Below are 20,014 nucleotides of genomic sequence, written 5' to 3' on the forward strand. Positions count from 1 at the left end.
TTGATCAAAACATGTTTGCGTGTTTTTTTTGGTTAAATATTTGATGAGTCGAATGTAAATGATGTTACCTGAAAGTACTGGTTGAACACTATTTAGTAAGATTGAGAAAGCAAGTAAAGTAGAGAGATTTGAAACTTCTTCTGCAATCTCTTCGTCGCTTGTAAAAATGTATGAAATTTGTTTCCCAAAAGCTAAACAAAGGGCAAAAAAAAATCACTCCAATGCAAATTGATACACCGAGGAAAACTTCGATGGAAAATTTTGCAGCTTTAGCATTTCCTTTCTCGAGCACATTCGATACGCGTACACTGTACAAATTACATAACAAGAGCCATAAATTTGAAGGAACGGTGTCATAATTGAATCAAAGTTTAATATTAATTCATCAATAATTTAATAATAATTTTGAGAGTCAGAATAAAAAATAAAAGCCTTACCATGCCGAACCTAAGAATCCGAGGCATATCATAAATTCCCATGCACAGATATTAGGGCTACAAAAAGAGGTTAAAAAGTTGAAGAATCTCTCAAGTAAATTGAATAGTAAAAGAAATATATATATATATATATATAAGATTACATATATATATGGAAAATAATAGAAATCTTACCAGATGGAGAAAGCTGAGATAGCCACCGTTGCATTTGTCAAATATCCAGCGAACAGAACTAGGACAGAATTGTACCACAGCTCTAAACTATGGAAGATAAAATAAAATTCAATAAAAACATATTTGATATTTCCCCCAAAAATGTTTATAAAGTGTTCTATGTGCAACAAGGAATGGCATAAAATTAAAAAGATAAGATCTATATGGATAAGGATTTTTGGATTTTTTCAGTCGAAAAGGAGAAAAGATCTATGGATATATCATCTAATTATAAATTAGAGTATATGGATTTGAGGGTGCAGAACATTTATAATTAAAATGTTGACATATATTGGATGTTTTGAAGGATACAATGAAGAAAATCTTTTTGCATGGTTGGAACAGATATTACGAACACAACTAGTTAAGATGCTTATGCAAACATGGATTTCAGCATAAACAACAAATCATTTGAGGCTACTAGTCATATTTAATGTCATGCATCAAGCACAATTCTATGAATAATTTGTGTAATTCAAAAGAAATTTGGATATTTGAACCGGAGGTGAGCCGGTTTTTTATAGTTGAGATACATTGTTGACTTAAAAATTGTGAAATAACAAAAATACACATCAACTATAAAGAAGCAGCTCATTTTCAATTCATTTGAACTCTGTTTCATTCAAAAGAGAACAAGACAAGACATGCTAATGAACCGGAGAGAATGGAGACAAGATATATAGGCTTAGTTTAGGGATCCCAATACTTTTAGCCTCACTTTATTAACAAATGAAGAACAAAGGCTATAATACATAATGACCGCTCTCCCTTTGAGTTTTCAAAGCTAAGAATTTCTCTAATGAATAGAAAACGTCTTGAAGTTTGTATAAAGTAGTAGATAAAGTATAATTCAAGAAAATTCAAGAAACGTGTTCCTTGTTGGCTAGAGAATGTCATGTACATATAACATTATGAAATTGAATCCTCTCAATTTCAATTGAATTTCATAGTCGGAATTTAAAGCTATTGACAGTCTTTTAAACAATTTAAATAATGTGAATCATGTACACCTAACAAGAAAGAAACACAGGCAAGTGAAATCAATAGATTAAAAGATGAACAAAACCTCGAATTACCAAAGCATGACGCCAGAGGATATTGAGAGCTTGATTACAGGCAATATATCATAGAAGGCAGCTTTTGTGAATCCTTTCCACGTATTTGGGCACCAACCTCCAATGACGTACACACTCTCCTAACACCATTAACCAACTGGATATGCAGTAAGCACCCATGGCACCAGCAACCTCCAAGACTCCAAGTCAAGTATTTCAACGAATATCCAAGATAGGAGAATATGAATAACAAACGAAGAAGCAGATAGACATCCGACAATCAGGTTCTTCAGCTGCGCTTGTAAGAACATGTGGATAGTCAAGGCAAAAACAAAGGAGTAGATAATAGCAATCATCCATAAGAACATCTGGATAGTCAAGGCAAAAACAAAGGAGTAGACAATAGCAACCATCCATAAGGCGACAGGTTCAGATTCTACTGCTATATCTTCTTCCTCGCCAAATAGTCTAAAGATGGGAGTTGTGAAGACGAAGAGAGGGACCAGAATTGTTCCTGTAGAAACATCAACGATCCATGGTCTTTGCAAGTAAATACCCATCATGTGGTATTGTCCGGCTCCAAATGCTTGCCCACATAATTATATAATGTCTCAGTCGCACTTGACATGCCCAACTTCAAAAAACATATAAAGAGAGACAGAGATTAATAAAAGTCTGCCAAATAAAGTTTTTTTTTTTTTTTTTTTTTTTTTTTTTTAAAAAGCTTTTCTTTTAACTTTAAATGCTTTAATTTTCAACGAAATCTTTTTTTTTTTTTTTAGGTAACAATCATTCAGATTTCATTAATTGAATAGTCAAGAATATAAAACTCTTACATCACAAAGTAAAGCCCCGAAAAATCATAGCCGAAACTAAAAGATTACACATCATAGAGATAAAACATACAAATTTTACATTGAAATTCTATCTACCACATCACTCTCCACTAATCCATGCCCAAACTTCAGCTTATAGAAGATTGGGCATTGGCATAGTCAAATGTGTATGCAATCAAATGTGTAGTATAGTCAACGCAATCACAAACATACTCTTAGCATAGTTAAATATGTATGCCTAGCATATAATAGACTTGTAAGGCTTTAAACATAGTAATTCTAGAAGTTAAAATCACAATTTTGATCAATATCTAATAATGATTTATTACAAGTCCAATTATAATTTTAAAAGCCTAATCATTTTTGAAGTGATATAATTAAGAGAAATTTTCTAGCATTAATCACACTTTAAACTAAAAAAAGAAAAGAAAAAACCACAAAAATGCATCTCCAGACTCTCCACATGATGAAATAGGATTAGATGATAAAATATTTTTTATTAACTCAAAAACCTAAATCATCAAATATCGCATCATATAATTGTTGAACTTTGACAAGCGTTATTGTGTTCTTGTTGATAATTTATATATGAAATCACACCTGGGCCTTGTTTGGTAAAATGTTGGAGTTGGCTTAGACACTATTTATCACCATTTTTCAAAAAAATCAACATCAAAACATTCTAACTTTTTATATCAAATTATTCACTTTTTATTATTATTCAAATAAAAAAATCAATACAAAACAAAATTTTTTTACTTTTCCATACCACTTTTTCATTTTTTTTATACCAAATATTCTTATTATTTTTCACATCAATCTACATCGACTACAGTATCTAGGCCAACCTATTTACCAAACACCACCATGATGTTATGCAAACACAAATTAAAGAAGAAGAAACAATACATTTTTTAACCAGCTATTTTAAAATTAATTTACTTCTTCATAAATTACGTCTTGAAATAACGATATTTTGAAATCGCCGTTTCTAAAACGGCAATCCCAAACTTTATGACGACAGCGGTCTGAAAGTCTACGGGAGTGGCCCCCGCTTGACATCCTCGAATAAAGATCATGGAATTAAGACCACAGAAAGTTGGATTGTATACGCAGTAGAAAAATTTCGATAATCCATTGACTGAGAAGCTGAAAGAGAGAAAGAGAGAGAGAGAGTGGATTGTTCGGGGAAGCCTAAGAGGAAAAAGAAAAAGAAGGGGGAGAAAAATCCTCAAGGTACTCTTCAAACTTGAGATTTTTGTGATTTTTTTTTAATGTATATATATTTTTTTGTTCTTATAGATGTTGAAGATTATGTTTGGTGTGTGTTAATTTTTAATAAGATTGAGTTTGCTTGATATAGTTTTTGGTTGCTGAGAAGATGTGTAGGCTTGATTTTTGTTGGGTTAGATTTTGATTTTTGTTGAGAGATTTATGTTGAGTATTTCGAATATGTATTGGGTATTTCGAATTTGGAGTTGTCTGAACCTCCAACTTTAAAACTTCTCAATTTGAACTTATGAACTTTCAATTGCAATAAATTTGAATTCTTCCATCAGATTTTAAATGTTAAAAGTGAGATAATGATGTTTATACCCTTAATTTTTTTATAAAATTTCAAATTTACCCTTAATTTCAATTTAAAAATTAAAATTAATTATATAAGAAAAAAATTCACTAAGTGATCACCTATGGTTGGGCCACCTTGTAACCATTTTTTTTTTTTCAATTTTTTTTTTAATAAAATGAAAATTGAAGGGTAATTTTGTCTTTTTAGGGGTTTTAATAGAAAAAATTGTAGAAGAAGGGTAAATTGACTCCAATTGAAAATTCAATGGTTCAAATTGAGAGGTTTTGAAGTTCAGGGGGATTGTCAAATTGAGTGATAATTCAGGGGTTTAAAGTGAAGATACCCCTAAAAATTTTGTTGGGTCACGAATGGGTCATGTGGGTTGCCCGTGATTGACCTGTTTACTAAGTAGGTCAAGTGGAGTCCACTCAATTTTGACTCAAACTCGAAAATGTCAAACCTTAACTCACTAATTTCGTATTGAGTTCTCGGGTTATGTAAAAAATTGATAGCCTACTATATACTACACTCTTATCTCACTAGGTTGATGTAACAATGTCTATTAACGCTTAATTTTTTTTATTTTATTTTTTATTTTTAAATGGCTAATCCAATTATCCAAGGCTAATGGGCACGGTCACATCTATTCAAGAATTGGGTTGAAGTGATCATGGTCTAGTATGTGGCATTTCTCAATTAAGAATGCCTTGTAAGGATTAGCAGAAGAGAAATGCTTCTTTCCATTATGACGTCATTTTTGAGTTCATCTCGTGTATATTTCTGCTGAGTTAACATGCTTCATCCATCATTGTTTGTTTTTTTTTTTTTTTTTAAACTAGGGCTGGATGAAGGGTGACAATTTAGCTGAAATGTCAAATGTACGTGAAATAGACAGCAAAATGCAACTAAGCATTTCTTTTAACAGAATTCGATGAGTTTCCGTTCAAATCTACCATGCTTGTGAAAATCCTAGGATCTAAAGGGGTATATTAGAAATATCCATTTGAATTCCTTTTATAGACTTTTAAGTTTGCATTAGCTAATAAGGTAATTGCAATTATGGGGGTGAAATTATAAGCAAGAGGCCGATGCATAAATTTGGATTGGATGTAATTAATGACCATTCACTACATGAAAACAATATATTATTATTATTTTTTTGATAAAAAACAATATATTATTGAAATTAAGGCCTTTTTGTTCGAGATGACTTTCTATTAAGTAGCTGGAAACAGTTTCATAATGGCCTTTTATTAAAAGAGTGTAGAGAAATTGTTTAGACATTAGACATAAATGATAAAGCAAAGGGTCGGCCACTCCAAAAAAAGCAAGGGGCTAAGCGGGTTTTCACTCCTCCCTTGCCGCTACTACCAGCTCGATGCCTATTGTCCACGAAGGCTGATCTCTTAACTGGCTTTGGAAAGGCATACCTTGACTATTCGAAGACAATGGATTGGTTCTCTTACAGTTCAATTCCAGGTGAAAAAGAAACCCAATTACTCCTTCAAATATTCATTGCCTCTAGTTCCGACTTAAGAGTTAGACTAGGCGATATATTCTTTCTTGCGCAAAGCCTCTCTCCTGATCTTGATAGCACGGGAAAGAGACTTTTTGCGATGAGGCCATGCAAGGAAGGCTCTTTAATTAGCATTACTGCCTCTTTTCTTTGCACTCGCTACCTTGTGGCCATACCCAGAAAAGGGCCTTTGCCCAGTTATTTATTCTTATTCCATTAAGAAGATAAAAGTAAAATCACTTTCACAAAGCGAAGGAACATTGCTTACAACTCAAAAGGACGGGATGTTAATATGTTAGGCTAAGGCACCTCTCATCACAGCACGTCGAAAGCATGCCATCAAATTCATTATTGAAAGCCTTAGAGCAGTAGCACGCAGAGGGATAGTCTTCCTTCTGATCCCAAGGAATGCGCGTCTGGTGGTAACCATTTTGAGACATATATATTACCCATTTATCTTTCATCCATTTCTTATTTATCTTTATTTCAAATTTATCATTACTTATAAATTAAATAATAATTTTTTTTAAAAAAAATATTAATAAAAATAAATGGAAGATGAAAAAAATAGTATTTCTCAGCTTTTTTTTAGTCTCGGACCATCCCATATCAACTAGTGAATTATCAACATCTCCAATTTATTTGAACGGTATAATATCAAATTAGTTATATTAAATTTGTATTTTTGTCTGCTCAAAAAATAAAAAGACAACAATACCTATTCAATATATATAATTGCAACCTCTACTACGTTCCAAGGATTGCAAGATCCTGATCAGGCATTGAATCCTTGCATTGAGAAATCAACTTCACACTCGGGTCAAACTGAGAATTTTAGTGTTAAAAGGATTTTGATGCAACTAGTCTCGCCCCTGATTACGCTGAAAGTGGCAGCCAAAGATGACTTTTGAGCAATAACTGGGATTTGGGTGTTCACTTTTGAGCAATAACTGGGATTTGTTTGTCTCAGTCTCAGACGTGTTCCTCTGTACGAGATTCCTCCATAGTTGCATTAGAGGATTCAAGAAGAAGAAAGGTTGGCGCTTGGTGTACGTCTCTTTCTCTCTCTCAGAATTCATTTTTAAAAATGATAAATCTTATATGTTTCTCGTTTTAAAGCGCTGCTGGAGATTTTAGTTTTGTAATTTTTTTTTCTTTTCTTTTCATACTGCAAGTTATTTTTTCCCTCGTTTTATTTTGGCAGAATTAATATAACTGTATATAATTTGATAATATAACTCTAACTAAAACAGAGGTTGTGTTTAAGAGATATTTCTTTTCTTCTCTAAATTTTTGTTGAATTAATTTGGAGGATATTATTGAGGAGCTTGAGCTTGACAAAATGCTATTACTGATCTCAATTTATGGGTATTATTTTTACATTCATTTCTCGTGGTGACAAACACCATGTTTATCAAGAGATATGTGTGTTCTATCGTGCTAATGATGATTGAAATGCCTAGTTGTGCTATTCTCTAGTTTGAAATGAGCTTAATGATTTGGCTTTAATTCGTTTCATGTAGGTAAAAAATTTCAACATGGTTAGAAGGAAAGATTCATTTTGGGAGTATGCAAAGGATTTAGAAAATGGTCATTTTTCTTGTAATTTTTGTAAACAAGATTTTGCGGGGGGAATTTCAAGAATTAAATCACATTTGTCTGGAGTTAGAGGCCGTGATATTCAAATTTGTCAACAAGTACCTAAAGCAATTAAGTTAGAAGCACTACAAGCGATTGGTACTGTTGAAATAATGATAATGTGAAAATTTGAACTGAAGCAAGAGAGAGAATGAACACAAAGAACTTACGGGTGGTTCGGTGTTTAGACACCTACGTCCACCACTCATAATACATTATGCTCATTAACTTGAATTGTCTACAATACAAAGGCCCCTATTTATGGGGCAATGTTTAAATACAAATATAGTAATCAAATCCCCTTGATTTGATTACAATCCCAATATTTGATTACAATCAACTTATAAATAGAGAATATTTGATATCTGCATAATTATGGAATATACAAAAAGTATTATATATTTTCCATATATTCTAACATCCCCCTCAAACTCAAGGTGAAATATTCTGGAACCTTGAGTTTGAAATCAGAAACAATGATGATAGTGGTGGTGGAGGTAGGGAACGGGCTGTAGATGATGACGACTGTCGGAGGAGATAGAGGCTGGTGGGCAACCAACGACGGCGGCAGGGTGGCTGGTGAATGCAGATTCAAAAAGGCCGACAACATGCCAAACTCCAAAAAAAAAAAGGCGACAACGGGTTAGGGCTGACAACGAGCCAAACTTCAAAAGGGGCCGACAACAGGCCAAAATCCAAAATGGGCCGACAACGGGCCAGGGTTGACAATGAACCAAAAGTAAAAGGGGCCGACGACGGGCTAAAATCCAAAAAGGGCCGACAACGGGCCAGGGTTGTCAATGAGCCAAAATAAAAAGGGCCGACTTGGGCTAAAAATAAAAAGAAAAATCAACCCACTTAGGCAGTTATTGGGATCTACCACCGGTTCATCTCCATCGCCATGACGCTACACGCTATCTACTTGGAATTTACTCTTCTTCTTCCCTTTTTTTTTTTTTTTTTGGGCTATCCTAATCCAAACGGCCAAATAGCTAGCATTCCTACACCAAAACTGGAATAGGAGAATACCTATAACGGAATAGACTTATCCGTGAACTAGAATAGCCACTCCGATTAATAGTACTACTAAACAGAGCCCTTCTTCCGCAATTAAGCCTAAGGCACACACACCAATTCACAACCCAGTTGCAGCGACACAAAAGTTCTTCACAGTTGCACATTGCAGAGCTCCTCACTTCGACGCCGTCAACGGAGAAACAACACCCACAACTCTAGCAGGCAGAGATTGCGAGGAGATGGGCCGAAGCCGTGGCAACCGACGGGGAAGTGGATCTGGCCGGAACAGCACGATTGAAGTGGCCATGGTTGCTTCTGGAGTGGTTGGCTGGCGGACAGTGGCGGGGATGATGGCCGGCTGAACAGTTGGAGAAATTGACTGTTGTCGTGGGTGACTGTGCTCGAGAGAGATGGAACAACAAGACTAAAAAGGTCGGGGCTGCTCCCGGAGTGGCTGGTTGCGGTGGCTGGATCTGCCCGGAGACAGAAGTTGGAGCCATCTAATGTAGGTGTCTGAAGAAGGCCGGCTGAACGGTGCGGAAACCGGTGTTGCGGCATAGATGGCGCTGGATTGGAGTACGACGGCCGCAGAAGGCGGTGGATGCACCGCTGACTCGTCGATGAACGACCGCGGGCAGTGGCGCCATCGGAGATCCGTCTGAATTGGACGGCTTGGGCTGAACTGAGTAGGCCCGTGTATGGGCTGAAGAACTGCTCAACGTGCGTGAGAGCCAGTGGGTGTTTTTTTTTTTTTTTTAGAAAGTTGCTGACCTCGGCAATGAAGTAAGGCATAGTGGACAACGTTGGCAGCACCTTTTTCTCAAGAAAAGGAAATGTGATGATAATTAAATTGAACAATAAAAAGAAGAGAAATAATTGGAGTCCACAAGAAAGTGGCTATGATATGATGTTGAAATAATGATAATGTGTGAGAATATTGAACGGAAGCAAGAAAGAGAATGAACACAAAGAACTTACGGGTGGTTCGGTGTTTAGACACCTACATCCACCACTCAGAATATCTCTAAGGCCTACATTGTGATCATTAACTTGAATTGTCTACAATACAAAGGTCCCTATTTATAGGGCAATGTTTAAATATAAGTATAGTAATCAATTCTCCTTGATTTGATTACAATCACAATATTTAATTACAATCAACCTATAAATAGAGAATATTTTATATCAGCATAATTATAAAATATACAGAAAATATTATATATTTTTCATATATTCTAACCGGTACTACCACTAAGAGAGCTAAATCAGTGGCATCATCAAATAATGTTCAACAGAATGAAAGTATTTCAGGTTCCTCATCATCACATATGCCAAATCTATTTAAGGGACAAGATAAGAGTAAGGTGCATAAACAATTTGCCAAGCTTTTCATCTCGAATAGCATGTGTTTTAATGTCTTTAAATCACCCCTCTTCAAGGACTTTGTGAATGGTGTTGCCGAACATGGTCTCGGTTATGAACTACCAAGGTCTTTTATTCTCGAATCACGTCTAATTCTAGATATCAAGAAAGAAGTTAAGGAGTACGTTGAAAATATCATAAAAGATTCGGTTAATAAACCAGGTTGTACCTTGATGTACAACTTATGGACTAGTAGGACATCGGTCGTAAAACACGTGGATATATTTGCATATACACCAAAAGGATTGGCGTGTTTGTATCCACCCGACATAATCTCTCAAGACATTTTTGTTTTTGAACAAACCATGTCTTCCATCGTGGAGTTAATTGGGCCTTCAAATGCTGTACAATTTATACTTCACAATGAAATTGACTTCAGTCACTATAATGACATTAATTATGACGGCAGTGATGAGGTCAGTTCAACAAAAGATACGCTTTTTAGAAAGTATCCTTGGATTTACCAAACCCCGTGTGCTACTCGTGGGATTGAATCACTCTTCAGAAAAATATATTACGTTCCTTTTGTACAAAATATAATTTCAGTAGCTGAGTGGATTGTCTTATATATTTATAAGCATAAAGTTAATGTGTCGTTAAGAAGAGTACACAAAAAGAAAGATTTTAATGCTTCTCGGTTTTTCATGTTCAAATCACTTTTAGAAGTTGAAAGTGAATTGCAAGCTTTGCAGGTATCTATTGTAACATTGCCTAGTGATTGAGGGAAGCCACTTAGTGACAAGCAGATGGCAGAACTTTTTAGATATTATTCATCTAATACATGCAGCTGCTGCCTTTTTAAATCCTATTTACATGTGGAGTGAGAAATTTAAGGAGAATGTTGAAATGACGGATGGTATAAACTATATGGTGGAACAATTAGTTGCAGTGGAAGAGAAGGAAACTTTCATGAGCCAAGTACAACTTTACCGCATGAAAGTGTCAAGCTTGTTCACAACTCAAGCCATGATAATGCTAAAACATTTCATCCTCGTAAGTTCAATCAATTTTGTTTCTTTTGTTGGTAAAACCTATATATTTATGCAGGAATATGGTGGGAATTTTATGGCAATCATCTCCCTGTATTACAAAAATATGCCATACGGATCTTGAGTCAACCTTGTAGCTCTTCATTATTCAAGAAATATCCGGTAGATGATCGTGCATTTATACTGAATACAACGATAATGGATAGGTATAAATCCCTGAAAACAAAAATGATAGAGCCAATCATTCTTGACAAACTTGATGAAATTTCTTATGACGAATGGAATGATGAATGGAGTGATGAATATTATGAAGGTTCATTGATGAATTAACCTAGAGTTATGAGGATTACCTAATAAAGGATCCAACTGGTTCATGGTTGGATTGCTGGCCCAAGATGTGAATCCAATCAACAAAGTAAGAAACTATTACCTTCTTGTTTGTAGCATTAACAAAGACACAAATTTTCTTTTTATTTTATAATTTTTTGCGGATACTTTTTGTCACTTAATGTGATAAAATGATGTTTTCTGATCAATCAATGTTATCTTGTACTAGTTTTATACTTTCTAAAGTGTTTTGATTAACTTATAATTTACTAGGTTTGTTGTGAATGTGTTTTTTTTTGCACTGGCCTAGGGCTGGCCGGCAAAACAGGTACCCGTTTATCTTATGCATGTTTTTTTTATAATAAGGTTTTGGGGAAACTTCAGAAAACCCCCCTAAAGTTCCAGCCAATTTGAAAAACCCCCCCTGAATTTCCAAAGCTCTCACTTAGACCCCCTGAACTTTGGTTTTCTCTCATTTTGAACCCCTTTAACATTAAACTACGTCGTTTTAGATGTTTTATACCCATTTTACCCTTCCCCAAAACTGCGTCGTTTTGTGTCCTAAAATTACAACACATACCCAGTCCAAAACGACGTCGTTTTAAGCATAATTTTTTTTTTTTTAATTTAAAAAAAAAAACAAAATATATAAAAAAAAAATTAAAACTGGTGGTCACTTCACTGGTTGGATTCATTGGGGTGGTCGGGATTTCATGGGCCAAGTGGTCCCGCCACCCCCAATAAAAAAAAAAAAAAAAGGCGGATAGGATTTTGGGGTACTGACCACCCCCTGCCTTTAGTGGTCCCGGCCAACCTAAATGCACCCCATCCCCCCCCCCCCCCCCCCCCATTTGCCTTGGGTGGCCGACCACCCCCATGGCCAAGGGGGTGGTCCGGCCACCTCCAGACCGGCAAGGGGGTGGCTCGGTTTTTTTCTTTTTTTTTTTAAATAAAAAAATAATAATAAAAAAAATTATGCTTAAAACGACGTCGTTTTGGACTGGGTATATGTTGTAATTTTAGGACACAAAACGACGCAGTTTTGGGGAAGGGTAAAATGGGTATAAAACATCTAAAACGACGTAGTTTAATGTTAAAGGGGTTCAAAATGAGAGAAAACCAGTTCAGTGGGGGGTTCATGAGAGCTGAAATTCAAGTGGTTTCAACGGTCGAACTCGCGGGTTTTCTTCCGAAGCTTCCTGGGGCGTTTGGGACACGCATCGACCTAAAAATCTATTAATATAAAAAAGCATGCATAAAATAAATAGGTACTTATCAAGTACCTGTTTTACCAGCCATACTGCAAATATAGTTGAAAGCTTTTCAATATAGACAAATCGTCTTATGTTTCTTAGCATTGTTTCGTAAGTTAATGCTCGTTATGAAAGTAAGATTATTTGAGTTTGTGAATTAGTTCCATGTAATATAACCTGCATTCAATAATTCATTTAGATGAATTTGTCCGTTTCTATTTAAATCTACCATGCTTGTTGAGATCCTACCAGGGTCCATTGCCTAGTTGAATTCTTTTTAGAAGATGCATTTGAATTCCTTGTATATATCCTTTTATGTTTGCAATGGTCAATAAAGTAATTTCAATTATAAGTTGAAATTATAAGCAAGAGGTCGTCCATAAGTTTGGATTGATGTAATGACCAATCACTACATTGAAAAGAAAATACTATGCAATATGTCCCATGGTTACATGGTACAACAATAAAGCAACAAGAGAAGCATACTGAAATTATTAAAAGGTTTCTACATTGTTATACTACTTATATCCCATTGTTATGCTATTATTTTATTTTATTTTTTGTGATCGTATATCAAAATTAACATATTATACTTGCACCAAAAAAAAAAAAAAAAACATTTTATGTTATGAAAATATCACATTTATTAATAGATAAGATTTTTAATATGGTAAAAAATGGATCTAATGATACAGGATATTTATGACTGAGAAATGTTTAAGGAAGATAGTTTTAAGGGTCTGTTTGGGATGTTTGAGAGGTCTAAAAGTGCTTTTAAAGGTTTAAAAAAGTCTAAAAAAGCCTAAAAATGGTCAAAACACACTTTTAACAAAAGCTTAAAAATGAAGTTTTTGCCCAAAAGCTCTATTTTTCAAACGCAATCCTAGTCTTATAAGTCCATCAATTAATTGAGCGGCTTCTACAGTGACAAATGGATTTCTACAATATCAAGCTCGAGCTAAACCGAACAGGTTGTCAAACGGATTAATTTATTTACTGCCATAACATAATTGTATTGAAAGATCATATTGGGCTTAAATATATAAGGCAGACCCACACTCTCGGCCGCATGCAAAGGCCCAGGCCTACAAGAACACTCCGGAACAAGACTGATAACACTGATTTCCTACTCGTACAAGAAATCAAATCAAAATCATCCTAAACTACAAATCCTTCTCCCACGTTTGCTACACTTTTTCCTTATTTTCTGGTAATCCGAAACAAGACTGATAGCACTATGCGCCTAACACCGCAGTCCCAAACTTTGAGCAACGAAAGCTTTCAGTCTTTCACACAATGTTAGAGAGAAAGAGACAGCGTGGATCGTTCGGGGAAGCCAAAGAAGTAAAAGGAAAAGTAGGGGAGACAAATCTTCAAGGTAATCTCTTTCAACTTTAGATTTTTGTGGTGTTCTTATTGTTGTATAATATTTTGTTTATGTTTGGTGTTTGGGTTAATTTTTGATATGATTTGAGTTTGCTGTTGAGATGGTTTTCGGTTGCTGACAACCAAATACTCCACGAAGATGACTTTGGGGAATTAGGTACTGAGATTTGGGGATATCTATAGAACTATTTTTCAACAATTACCCAAATTCATCAATTTCTCTCTCTCTCTCAACACACACATATATAATCAATATAACAAAAGTTCTCTAAACTCTAAAGATAAAATACTAGATCGACTGAAAAGTATGCTGTACAATTGTTGTGAGGTGCCTTAGCTATAATTAATTAGTATTACAATTGGAGGCCTGTTAACTAGGTAGTAATGAGATTTTGTTTTTTTATCTTTTATTGTACTCCTCCCTACATTTTCAAACTTATCAAAAGAGTAAATTGTTGTTTTATGTTGTGTATATGATTGCAATTTCTTTCTTAACTTTGATACCATTTTATCTTGATGCGTGAACAAGAAGTTTTTCGAGTTATAAGGTAGAGATTTAAATCTTACCCCTCATTCAAGAATATATACTTCTCAATGCTTTTGATCTAATATGTATTTGAATTTGACCTGATCAGAGTAAAATAGAGATTAGGTTTGAGTATTCTTGTTTTTAATTTTTTTTTAATCTACAACCGCATTTCATAGAATCAAGCAAATCAAACTCTAAGACATTGTGCCCTTGATAATTGGATTGGATGAACAGAGGTTGTGTTTAATAGAGATTTCTTTACTTCTCTAAATCTTTGTTGCATTAGGAGAATATTACTGACTTAGCTTGACCTGACAATGATAATACTTTCTGTTTATGGGTTTTTTTAGCCTTTGTGCTCTTCTTGGTTGAATTGATCTTATTAGGCTTTAATTTATTTCATGTAGGAAAAAAATTGAACATGGTTAGAAGGAAAGATTCATTTTGGGAGTATGCGGAGGAATTGGAAAATGGTTTTATTTGTAAGTTTTGTGAAAAAGGTTTTGATGGGGGTATTTCAGCAATTAAATCACATTTGTCTGGGGTTGTTGACCGTGAAGCAATCCAGTTAGAAGCAAAACAAGCACTACTAGTGATTGACACCCCCACTAAGGGATCTAAAAATGTGCCAGCGTCAAGTAATGTTCTAGAGTGTGAAAGTTTTTCAAGTTCCTCATCATCACATATGCCAAATCTATGTAAGGGGCAAGATATGAGTGTTTCAAGAACTAAATCATATTTGTCTGGGGTTAGTGACATTGAGATTCAAATTTGTCTACAAGTACCTGAAGCCGTTCAGTTAGAAGCAAAACAAGCAATTGACAATCCCACTAAGAGAGCTAAAAATGTGGCAGCGTCAAGTAATGTTCTAGAGTGTGAAAGTGTTTCAAGTTCCTCATCGTTACATATGCGAAATCTTTGTATGGGACAAGATATGAGTATGGTGGATAAACAACTTGCTAAGTTCATCATGTCATCGGGAATTTGTTTGGATGCCATCCAATCACCCCGTTTCAAGGACTTTGTGAATGGCGTTGCTGAACATGGTCCTAGTTATGAATTACCAAGTTCTCTAATTCTCAAATCCCGCTTGATTCCAAATATCAAGAAAGAAGTTGAGGAATATGTTAGCAATGTCATAAATATTCAGTTAAAACAAGTTGTACCTTGACGTACAATATATGGACTAGGAAATCGTCCAATACGCCAATTTTCATCTTCGTGGGTATCTTTGCATGTACACCAATAGGAGTGGCATGCATGGATCCACCCGATAGAATGCCCCAAGACATTTGTTATTTTGAAGAAACTGTGTCTTCCATCATGGAGTTAATTGGGCCTACAGATGTTGTACAACTTATCATTAATAATGATAATTATGGTTGCAGTGGAAGAGAAGGAAGCTTTCATGAACCAAGTACAACTGTACCGCATCAAAGACTCAAACCTGTTCACAGTTGAAGCCAGGATGATGCTAGAAACATCCCATCCTCGTGAGTTCAGTAAACTCTGTTTCTTTATTTGGTAAAAACTTATATATTTATGTTATTCTTTTGAATTGTGCAGGAATATGGTGGGAATCTTGCGGCAATCATCTCCCTGTATTACAAAAATATGCCATTCGGATCTTGAGTCAACCTTGTAGTTCTTCATTATGCAAGCGATATGAGATGCAGCAGAGTTACTTGGATGATAATGCATTTAGCTTGAATACATTGATGATGGAAAGGTATAAATCCGTAGAAACACAAATGACAAAGCCAATCATTCTTGACAAACTTGGTGAAGTTTCTGATGATGATTGGGATGATTGGGATGGAGATTATGAAGAGTCATTTAATGATTTGACTAAATGTTTTGACGATGACATAATAAAGGATCCAACTGGTTCGTGGTTGGATAGGTGGCCCAGGAATGGAATGGAATCACCAAAATAAATATATATATCCTTTATGTTTGTGGGAATCAGTCGTTTCATGATTTGCTAGTTTTGCATTTTCTATTATGTTTTGTATAGCTTATAATTTACTAGGTTTGTTGTGAGTGTGTTTTTTGGCACTGCAAATACAGTTGAAAGTTTTTCAACATTAACAAACTGTCTTATGTTTTCTTAGCATAGTTTTGTAAGTTGATGCTCTTTATGAAAACAAGATTATTTGAATTTGTGACGCAGCTATATCTATTTTGAAGTGTCCAAGTTGAGTCTCAAATGGAGAGTATGCCCATTCAATAATTCATTTAGATGGATTTGTCAGTTTCCATTTAAATTTGCCATGCTTGTTCAGATGATCCTTATATATTCGGCACCTTATTTTCAACCGTCAAAAGAGAAATTGACCCACTAAAATTAACAAATATGTAAATAAGATAAAATAATATTTTTGATTCATTCGGATTCGGACACCGTTTTTTTCATCTCTCCGTATGACACCCGTTGCATATTTACCAATTGCCCCATTCCCATGGGTTGACTAGAATAAGGGGCCCAACTATTCGGTTTCCCCCATTTTCCTCCTTTCTATGTATATATATAACCGTGGCAATGTTGCAATATTGCACGGGTAAAAATCAATAGGGGATTGCTTCAAAACCGACGTCGCTTTTGTCACTACAAAATACAAATATTAAGAAAAAGAAGATGCATCTTCTTTCTCATTTTCTTTCTGGGAAGAGAAATATCATTAAATATTTTTTCAAGACTAATTATGTTTGATCATAAAAGTTGTGTCTCGGAGAAACAGATGATGTAACCATTCACTACATTGAAAACAATATATTAGAATACAACAATAGTATCTATCTAAAAAACTCATAGCCATGGTATAACAACAAAGCAACAAGAAAAGTACGCTGAAATTATTGAAGGTTTCACAATTCACACCGCTGTTGAAACACCACCATTGCCCTCTTGCTCCATCGAGTTTCCATTAGATGCTTGAGGGTCTACTTGATAGGATAGATTGCAAATCTGTTGGAGCAACTCAAATATCTGCTGACATGAGCTATGCAATGCCCTTATGAGTACCAATGCACATGAAAACAAAAGGAACACCCCAAAAGGAGGAACGAGGATGAATATTAGTAGAGAACAAGCCAGGGCACCCAAAATGTCAGAAAAAAGCATAGCGATAGGGAGGTAGTTGCTGTTTGGAATTGCTCGGGTGACTCGGGACATCGTCACCAACACTCTTGTGTAAAAATATGCAGTTGCAATGAAAACCAACATAGTTGTAGGGTGTGTGTCGAATGGAGATTTTCCCGAGTTTTGATACTTGATTTGGATAAGGGCAAGCATCGTTGAAATCAGAAATTGACGGTTGCCCTTGGCGGATACGTATCCAATGACTGCTTGCTCACTTGCGAAACAAAAAAAAAAAACAAAAAAAATGGTCAGAAAGTTTACTTCAAAAGAAAAGAAAATGATAATGTAGACGCAGGTAAGATACTAACACTACTTTGCTTGTTAATCACAGTGGAAATTTAGTGCAAAAATGATTGAGAGCTCCAATCCAAAGAGAAGAGAGAAATTTACACCAACCTTTCAGGATTGCCCAAGTTGTTGCCCTCCATTTTCTTCGATGTTCTTGCTCTCTTGTTTCTGCAACTCAAGAATTTGTTGAACTGGATGTTGAAGCTAGTTTCCCTTTAGGCACAGCTTGCTTTTATATGTCCAGGAAGTGGCTTGGGAACACATTTTCTTCGAAGGTACATAAACAAAGTTATCATATTGAGACCGGCGTTAAACGGCAGGGCGTATTTTAAATCATTCGCGTTCGGGACATACCCGTATTAAACGGCTCCCGTACTTTTGAGTTTGGATTCATTCGGACACGTTGGTTTCAACTGTCAATAGAAAAGGACCCACTAAAAGGAACATCAGATACTAAATGCAACTAGGATTCTCTAATGCGACAAGTGTAAGAAAATTAAAAAAAAAAATTTATAATTTAATTTATATCTTAAATTAAACCAACCAAACAAATTCACAGCTCAATAATGTTCATAACTTCATCATCCACTTTATTATTCATACATAGTAATGTTAGAAGTAGGATTAGAGTCTTCATTGTATTCTCTCAAATGTGACTTATTTTTTAAAATTATCAATAGATCAAAATCTAATAATAATTATCTCAAATTCAATCGTGATTTTAAAAATCAAATCACATTTACAAGGATCTAAGAAGACTCTAGTTGACCATCAAGGGTGGTGGTTCAATGGTCCAAGCAAATTTTCAAGTGGTTAAAGAATGAGTTCGAATCTCCACAATAGAGAATCTGCGCATATGCCTAATTAGTATAAGCCGCCTTGTGTTCCCATTGATGTTATGGTGGGGTTGGGTGCTCCTTCGAACTTGAAGGACCGCCTACAGTTCCCACCATTTATGCTCTTCTTAGCCACAATTGGTGGCCCCAGAGAGACTTTAATTTTCCGTGAAATTTCTAGAAAACCATGCTATTTCCAAAAATTTATATGACATGTAGGAGCTGCTATTTCCCATATATATAGAGGAATTGGCTTAATTGGAACACCTTCATCGAAATTGAATAATGCGTAAAAAAAAGTGATCATATTGAGATGGGCGTATTAAACGGCCTTCAATTCCCGCATTTTATAAATCATTTGGGTTCGGGTTCGGGACACACCCGTATTTAACCCTAATGTTTATATAACTTTTTTGTCAAAAGTTAGTTTTTAAATGATGTGTTACTATCTTATGAGATTTATTATTTTAAGAAGTGTGTCACCCACATTATGTAAAAACCAAGTTTTAGAATAAAAATTTGAGATATTTAGCATTTCTCATAAGATATTAAATGCAACGGAGGTTCTCTATTAATTTGTTTATGACGCCAAAGTCCAAAGTTCTGATACATTAATATTAAATCAACTTCCAAGCATCAGAAATCCACCGTTGAAGTAGGAAGAATAAAGTAGTCTAAAAAAATGTCATATTTCAGTTTGAATTTGAGGCACCTCAAGACGTCAACAGTGAACTCGCCTGGGCCACGCCTGGTCATAGTGTGATTTCTGTGGATGTTTCCTCGCTCCAGCCTAACCTCAAGGGGCCGAACTATACGGCTGCACGAATTATTCGCGTATTTCTTCTTTCTATATCGCCACCGTGGCATTTCACACGCAAAAGTCAAGGAAATGCTTTATAGACTCGATTGCTTCAAAACGTCCCTTTTGTGAGTTTGTCACTACAAATACTGAAATGATAAATTTTATTTTTTAATAATTTTTGGGGTTAAATACATTTTTGCTGGTTTAATAACTTATTTTGTCTCTTAGGGTTAAATACATTTCTTATGGTGACACATGGACACCATGTTTATCAAGTTCAAGATGATGTGTTCTATAGTCTTCATTGCTGCTCTCCTTGTTTGAATTCATCTTATTTGGCTTTAATCCATTTTATATAGGAAAATAAGTTGAATATGGTTAGAAGGAAATTAAGATTCATTCCAGGAGGATGCAGAGGAAATAAAAAAAATGTTTTTTTCATCTACAAGTTTTGTGAAAAAAAAAAAGAAAAAAAGGGTTTTGCGTGGGTCAAGAACGGAACTAGCTTTGAAATTGGGGGACTTGGGGCCAAAAAAAACTTTGATGACCAATTGGTAAAAAAATACCTTAAATTTTTTTCAATCTTACTAAATAGTGTTCAACCACTACTTAGATCAATGGTGATTGGGGATGGCCGAAACCACCCCCAATCACCATTGGGGGTGGTTTCGGCCACCCCCTTGGGCTCCAAGGGGGTGGCCGAGCCACCCCCTGGTGCCCAGGGGTGGCTCGGCCACCCCCATGGCCTCGGCCACCCC

General features: G+C 35.3%; 1 protein-coding gene, 1 long non-coding RNA gene and 1 pseudogene across 4 annotated transcripts; 2 read left to right on the forward strand and 1 right to left on the reverse strand.

The window, feature by feature from the left end:
* Positions 1 to 2,763, reverse strand: part of LOC132172159 (protein DETOXIFICATION 24-like) — a 5,934-nt pseudogene extending 3,171 nt beyond the window's left edge.
* A 903-nt stretch (positions 2,764 to 3,666) lies between these two features.
* Positions 3,667 to 7,307, forward strand: LOC132167679 (uncharacterized). The gene is made up of 2 exons (XR_009438704.1): positions 3,667 to 3,777; positions 7,151 to 7,307. It is a non-coding gene; the product is annotated as an uncharacterized LOC132167679 (long non-coding RNA).
* Positions 7,308 to 13,357: 6,050 nt separating this feature from the next.
* LOC132191504 (uncharacterized) lies at positions 13,358 to 16,392 on the forward strand. Of its 3 annotated transcripts, none has more exons than XR_009441289.1 (3): positions 13,358 to 13,651; positions 14,596 to 15,681; positions 15,755 to 16,390. XR_009441289.1 is itself a non-coding variant. In XM_059606564.1 (3 exons), the coding sequence occupies exons 1-3, from the start codon at positions 13,570 to 13,572 to the stop codon at positions 16,123 to 16,125; spliced, it is 558 nt and encodes a 185-aa protein (XP_059462547.1). In that variant the 5' UTR covers positions 13,400 to 13,569; the 3' UTR covers positions 16,126 to 16,384. The 3 variants fall into 3 exon arrangements, 2 of the variants coding, with proteins under 2 accessions (XP_059462538.1, XP_059462547.1); XM_059606564.1 differs by having other exon boundaries at positions 13,400 to 13,651; positions 15,577 to 15,681; positions 15,755 to 16,384; XM_059606555.1 differs by having other exon boundaries at positions 14,596 to 16,392.
* The last annotated feature ends 3,622 nt before the right edge of the window (positions 16,393 to 20,014 follow it).

Source organism: Corylus avellana, chromosome ca1, assembly GCF_901000735.1.
Source record: "Corylus avellana chromosome ca1, CavTom2PMs-1.0".
Classification (NCBI taxonomy): Eukaryota; Viridiplantae; Streptophyta; class Magnoliopsida; order Fagales; family Betulaceae; genus Corylus; species Corylus avellana.

Excerpts from the sequence above, each read along its gene's own strand:
- LOC132191504 (XM_059606555.1), top strand. The coding sequence starts at position 13,570 with ATGTTAGAGAGAAAGAGACAGCGTGGATCGTTCGGGGAAGCCAAAGAA. Across the intron at positions 13,652-14,595 it reads AGGGGAGACAAATCTTCAAG|GAAAAAAATTGAACATGGTT; the intron begins GTAATCTCTTTC and ends TATTTCATGTAG.